The sequence below is a fragment of the Nanorana parkeri genome, unplaced genomic scaffold (genome assembly GCF_000935625.1).
Source record: "Nanorana parkeri isolate BGI_ZX_2015 unplaced genomic scaffold, ASM93562v1 scaffold98, whole genome shotgun sequence".
NCBI classification, from domain to species: domain Eukaryota; kingdom Metazoa; phylum Chordata; class Amphibia; order Anura; family Dicroglossidae; genus Nanorana; species Nanorana parkeri.
In genome coordinates this window covers 1,881,204-1,886,728 of record NW_017306366.1, presented here as the reverse complement: position 1 = coordinate 1,886,728, position 5,525 = coordinate 1,881,204, and the positions used below count along the sequence as shown (strand labels likewise).

The 5,525-nt window shown below is 44.7% G+C and overlaps 1 protein-coding gene and 1 long non-coding RNA gene across 2 annotated transcripts in view; one reads left to right on the top strand and one right to left on the bottom strand.

Moving 5' to 3' along the window:
• RAB11A (RAB11A, member RAS oncogene family) overlaps positions 1-5,342 on the top strand; it is a 28,920-nt gene extending 23,578 nt beyond the window's left edge. Inside the window, exons 4-5 of the mRNA XM_018552843.1 lie at positions 3,142-3,222; positions 4,996-5,342. Coding sequence (XP_018408345.1) covers positions 3,142-3,222; positions 4,996-5,135 — 221 coding nt within the window. The 3' untranslated portion in view covers positions 5,136-5,342. The remainder of the gene's footprint in view (positions 1-3,141; positions 3,223-4,995) is intronic.
• LOC108784103 overlaps positions 5,288-5,525 on the bottom strand; it is a 716-nt gene continuing 478 nt past the window's right edge. The window contains exon 2 of the long non-coding RNA XR_001941051.1: positions 5,288-5,428. This is a non-coding gene — a long non-coding RNA (uncharacterized LOC108784103). The remainder of the gene's footprint in view (positions 5,429-5,525) is intronic.

Genomic DNA, 5,525 nt, shown 5'->3' with positions numbered 1-5,525 from the left:
CCCACCCACCCTAGCAATCCTAAGCGAATCTGTAATAAAGGCCCCCCATCCTATCTGCTTATTTGCCTAGGACTTGCATAGGACAGCCACAACCTGCTTCTGTTCTGTTAAGGCCCAAATCCGGTTCACAACTGCCACAAACAGCATTGAAAGGTGGGAGCAGTCAGCTGGGGTGGGTGTAGATTCATTCAAGTGGGGTTGTAGTTAGACATTTTAAAAGCTTGTAAATAAGGTTCTATTTTGTGACTGTAGTGTCTACACAAAGCAAGTCTATAGCTATAGACCAGGGATTGGCAACTCCGGCCCTCCAGCTGTGCTTTAACTACAGATCCCAACATGCCTCAGTCATGCCTGTAACCGTCAATCTTGTAGTTACGCAACCGCTGGAGGTCTGGTGTTCCCTACCCCTTCTATAGAAACATATTAAACTGCTGCTCAGCAGAGACTTCCTGTCAGATTAGCTGTAGCACCTCGGGAGATCTGAATATGAAGACATCTGCTGCTTGGATTGCTGGCTTTAGCGTACTTCCTGTGCCTTCACTATTGGTTAATGAGAGTTCCCCATTCACTGATTGGACAAGAATAAGGCACGGGAAGGAAAACAGGGGCCACAATTTGCATATCGGGACTCCTTAGTATTCCGGGCTCATAGGGTGTGCTACAGATAAATAATGAGTGGGCACTTGGAGCTCCTTGATGGGAAAGTTCCACTTTTACCCACACTTATAATTGGACATGCACGTACGTCACATGTTAAGTAGGCCAGATCTGCACCCCTGTTTTAAACACTATTTATCCAAAGTATTGTACAGACCTTTTCCCACATGGTACAGAGAATACTGTGGCTGGCTCTGCAGCATTTGCCTTGCTGCTTTTTCGCTAGCTCTGTGCATAGGAAAATCTCCTTGGATAAGGCCACCGTGATCTTGTATAGATAATGCTGAGTAGAACTCTACCACACTGCCCCTAGTGGTAGAACTTGTCCATTGCGTGCTTGTTAAAGCTGTATGAAACCTGGTGAAAGGGAAAAGACATTTTGGGGGGCATTTGATGATATTTCTTTTTCATTCGCCACCATCCTTTCCTCTATCTTTTATTTAAGTAATGCTCTTTTTAAATTCCAGATGTGTGGCTTTGTCTATAAACAGAAGGTATTTTAAAAATGTGTTGTCAGAATCTGCCCTTTATATCTAAATTCTACTTTTTAAATCTTACTAAAATCTTGAGAAAATTGGTTGACCTGTTTTAATATAATCACATAATCGTGAGGTTTTTCAAAGAGGAACAAGCTCATGTTTATTGCATGGTTTTAGGACACTTCCTGTTAATTAAAGCTTGTCAATTCTATTTTTACAAACATTTGTGCAAACTGAACCCACACCCGCTGCCTTGTGTGTTGTAATCTCGAGTAGCCTCCTATATAAAAGTGATGGACCTTCCATCCTTGTTTCAGTTCACCCTGTAGACACATAAATTAAGTGTTCTCATCACCTAATGTGATCCCCTTTGCACAGCTCCTCTATGGCAGTCATTGGACTCCCTGCGTAAATGAAATGCGGGGTGACTTGCCAGTGATGCATTGCCTTGAAGCCCCAATCTTTCATCCAGGATACTGCACCTCAGTAATGCATATGAGGAAAGTCTAACAATTCTACACTTTTAGTGTAGAAGGAGTCCTACAAGAATTGTCCGTTTTGGCAGTGTTGTGACTGGCAATGCCCTACTAGAATTGTCCATTAGTTTTTGTTCTCCAAGTGCAGTATGGGAGAATGAAAGGAAAAATGCAAACACAAGAATGTCCCAGCACACTCACCAGCTAGTCTGCAAAAAACCCAAAGTACACGGTCTAACTATTAGGGTTAAAACCAGAGCTTTGAGTTGTACAACATTTGCAAAATATGTGCATGCCGCACTGCCTTGTCCAGGGCTCTGTGTAGTGCCGTCCTCACTCTAACCTATGAGAGCCTCCATCTTGGAGCATATATAGCAAAGGATGAATTGGGTGCAGGTTTGCCAGGAGGCAGCCCATTCCTCCTTTAAAGGCACAGGGACACACCAGAAACCCCAGCACCATTTGTTTCACTTGAAAGGAAAAATGCACTTGGTTGCTCTAGGTGACCCAGACTGTGCCATTTGTTCCTTCTGTGGTACATAACGAAGGATCAGTGTTATGAAGGAAGTAAAGATACGTGCTGTATGCTGATTTTATAGTAGGGATGCACCGATACCGATGTTTTGGTACCGATAAAAAAATTTTCGCTACTCGCCCATACCAATTACCGAGTAACTGAAGGCTCATTAAGGATGCCAAGTGGCGTGTAAAGACTCGTCACCCGGCTTCCCGATTAACAAGAAAGTCTGTCCCCTCTTACCTTGGTATGTCCAGCCTGTCACCCCCGGGGCCTCTCCAGCCAGAACGCGGCCTTCGCCCGGTACCCAGCTGGGGCCGTCTGGCCGGCCAATCAGCAAGCGGGCGCCGTGTAATGACGCAACGCCCTGCTTTCTGATTGGTTGGGAGGCCGGCTCCATGCTCCCTCGTCATGGGATGACGAGGGAGCATGAAGCCAGCTTCCTGACCAATCAAGAAGACGGGCAGCGCTTCATCACAAGCTGCACGGCTTCCTGATTGGATGGGAAGTTGGCTCCATGTTCTCTCATCACAAGTGACGAGAGAGCATGGAGCTGCTTCCCGGCCAATCAGGAAACCGGGCAGCGTGTAATGACGCACTGCCTGGCTTCCTAATACAGGAAGTATTGGGCTAGGCATGGGAGCATTTGTACGAGTACTCGCCCAAATACTCGGTACCAGCACTGATATCGATACTAGTATCGGTGCATGCCTAATTTATAGTGATGCTATTGAATAAGTTGGCCTTGGCCGTAATCTTGGCTAGCTGGGTGCATCTATGGGGAAACTGGTACTTGACTTGTCATTGTTGGGAATACTAATGTCTATCACATTCCAGCAGCATGTGCAAGAACCTCTGCTTGTCCTGTATTGGATAAAGTAAAGATGCTGATTAATACAAGTTGAGGGACTATGCAGACAGCTTTGCTCCTGTGACTGCATGTTTCTAAACACTATTCAATCATTTGTTGCTTTCACTTAATTTGCCTTGCCATGTTTCTCTTCTTATACAGAAAAGAATGGTTTGTCCTTCATTGAGACTTCAGCCCTGGACTCGACAAATGTGGAGGCTGCTTTCCAGACCATCCTGACAGGTAAAGACATGAGAACACCGCTGTGATGTAACTGACCTATTGTCAGCTATGATCACAGTTCATCTGACACAACACCACTGAGGGTAATATACAAGTAATGGAGGCGGTTGTGTTGTATATAACAAACAACCCCTCACAGGTCTCCACACTTTTATTGGAGATTAGAAAATGGCACCTGAAAGCTGGTTGATCTGCACAACACTGCTTGCTTTCTTTCTCACATTTTAGAGATCTGACATTGTATTTTTCTTGCAATGGAGGATTCTCCTCTTTGTGGAGGTGGGCGTACTCTTACGGGGTAAAACACTTCTATCCTGCGGTTCTATTACACCAACCAGCTACGCCCATTACTACCTCATTCAAGGCTAAAGCTGCCCATACACCTTGCGATCATCCGACGACACTTTTCGTCCGATCTATACGTCGTACGATTTTCGTAAGGCGGCCCCATCCCGCCCCGATTATCGCAAGGTTCAATCGGCAGTCATTTTTTTAAAAAGCACCTTGACGAATTGCAGTAATCGACCGCATGTATTTTTGTTTGCACATGAGCAGTGTAAATCACTGCACACAAGTATTGCTTTCAGTTACTGCTGCTTGTATGTTTAAAGGAGAACTATGGGGTCAGGGCTTTTCCCCATAGTTCTCCTAAGGGTAACGGGAGGACAAAAAATAGCGTCCTCCCATCACCCTAAGCTCAGTATACCGCAAGCTACAGCTCACGGTATACTGAGACGCCGCAGCTGAAACGGATCCCGACAATTGTGCCGGGATTCACCCAGCTGCGTGAGTGACAGCTGGCTCTGCCTATCTAGAGGCAGAGCCAGCCGTACCCGCCCCCTCCCCTGTCTGTTCCGCCAGTCAGCGCTGGAGGATCGGAGGGGGGAATCCAGCACCGGTATGTGTTCGCTCACCTCCCGATCTACTGACCCGACCTGTGACAGTTTCATTGTCACGGGTCGGCTAGAACTATGAGGTGAGTGAAAAGCACTCGCCTCATAGTTCTCCTTTAAGAAAAAGATAGATTCTTAAAGTGTCAGCAAATGCCTGTTATATTAAAGAATATAGTCATGTGTGGGCAGGCCTGACATTTATTCTGTCACTGGTGATTTGGAAAGGTCTTTTGCTGCTGTTTACACTTCCCTTTTCCTGTTCTTAGATCTTATGCTGTATTGTGTGTCCTTTGGTGAGGGGTAGGGCAATGCTTTCAGGTTACAGTTGCAAATATTCTCAAGGTCGTAAGATAGGGAGAACAGTACACAAGGCGCTGACTTCACATATGTGCCAGTAGTGATCCTTGTACAGCTGCTGTTATGGCATCTTAAAGGGCTAGCGGGTGGCAAGCTTTTCCTGATTACAAGTTATTTTGGGGTTTTTTTGTTTCTAGAAATATTACAAATTATTTGAAAGTCAGGTTGATTTTTTTTTTTCCTGCCATCTTTAAAATTCTGCTCTTTGGTGATGTGCAAATGACCAGTGGTCTCTTCTGAAGGGTCTTGGCAGTACTGAAGTTCATGTAGAGCCTGCAGTCATTGGCTTTGTCTGAACTTTGATGCGTCCCCTTATTTAGGGACGGTATGAAACCCATCAGAGCAGAGAAGAATTCCAATGATTTCACAAGAAATCGATTCCTATCTCTACCTATGTAGTATTATTACTTATGGGGTGATAATTTAGAAGCCGGACAGCTATAAAGTATTGTAGATACTGAATTACTTGAGTGACCTGTTTGTTTCTTTCTGAATTTATACACCGTCCTTTTTTGTTTTTCAGAAATTTACCGCATTGTGTCTCAGAAGCAGATGTCTGACAGACGTGAAAACGACATGTCCCCAAGTAACAACGTTGTCCCCATACATGTCCCACCCACCACTGAAAATAAACCAAAGATGCAGTGCTGTCAGAACATATAACGGCTGGTGCCTGCACAGTGCCAGGCTTCAGTTTCCTGTGTCCAGCTCTGGTGGGGCCAGGCCCAATACCTGTGCCCAGTTCTAGAGGTGCCAGGCTCTGTATATTCCCCACGTCCTGCACTGGACTCTTTGGAATTCTTTTTTTTTTTTCCTTTTTTTTTTTTTTTTGTTAATATATTTTTTTGTTTTGTTTTGAGTGTATGTGTGTAAGAACTTTAATTTTACTATTCCATCTGGATTTTTACATGTCTTAAATTCTTTTGATTTTTCTGTATTAAGGAAATGATCTAATCCTCTCTTACTCTCTCTCTCTCTCTCACACTCTCTCTCTCACTCTCTCTCACACACTCTCTCACACTCTCTCTCTCTCTCTCTCTCTCTCTCTCTCTC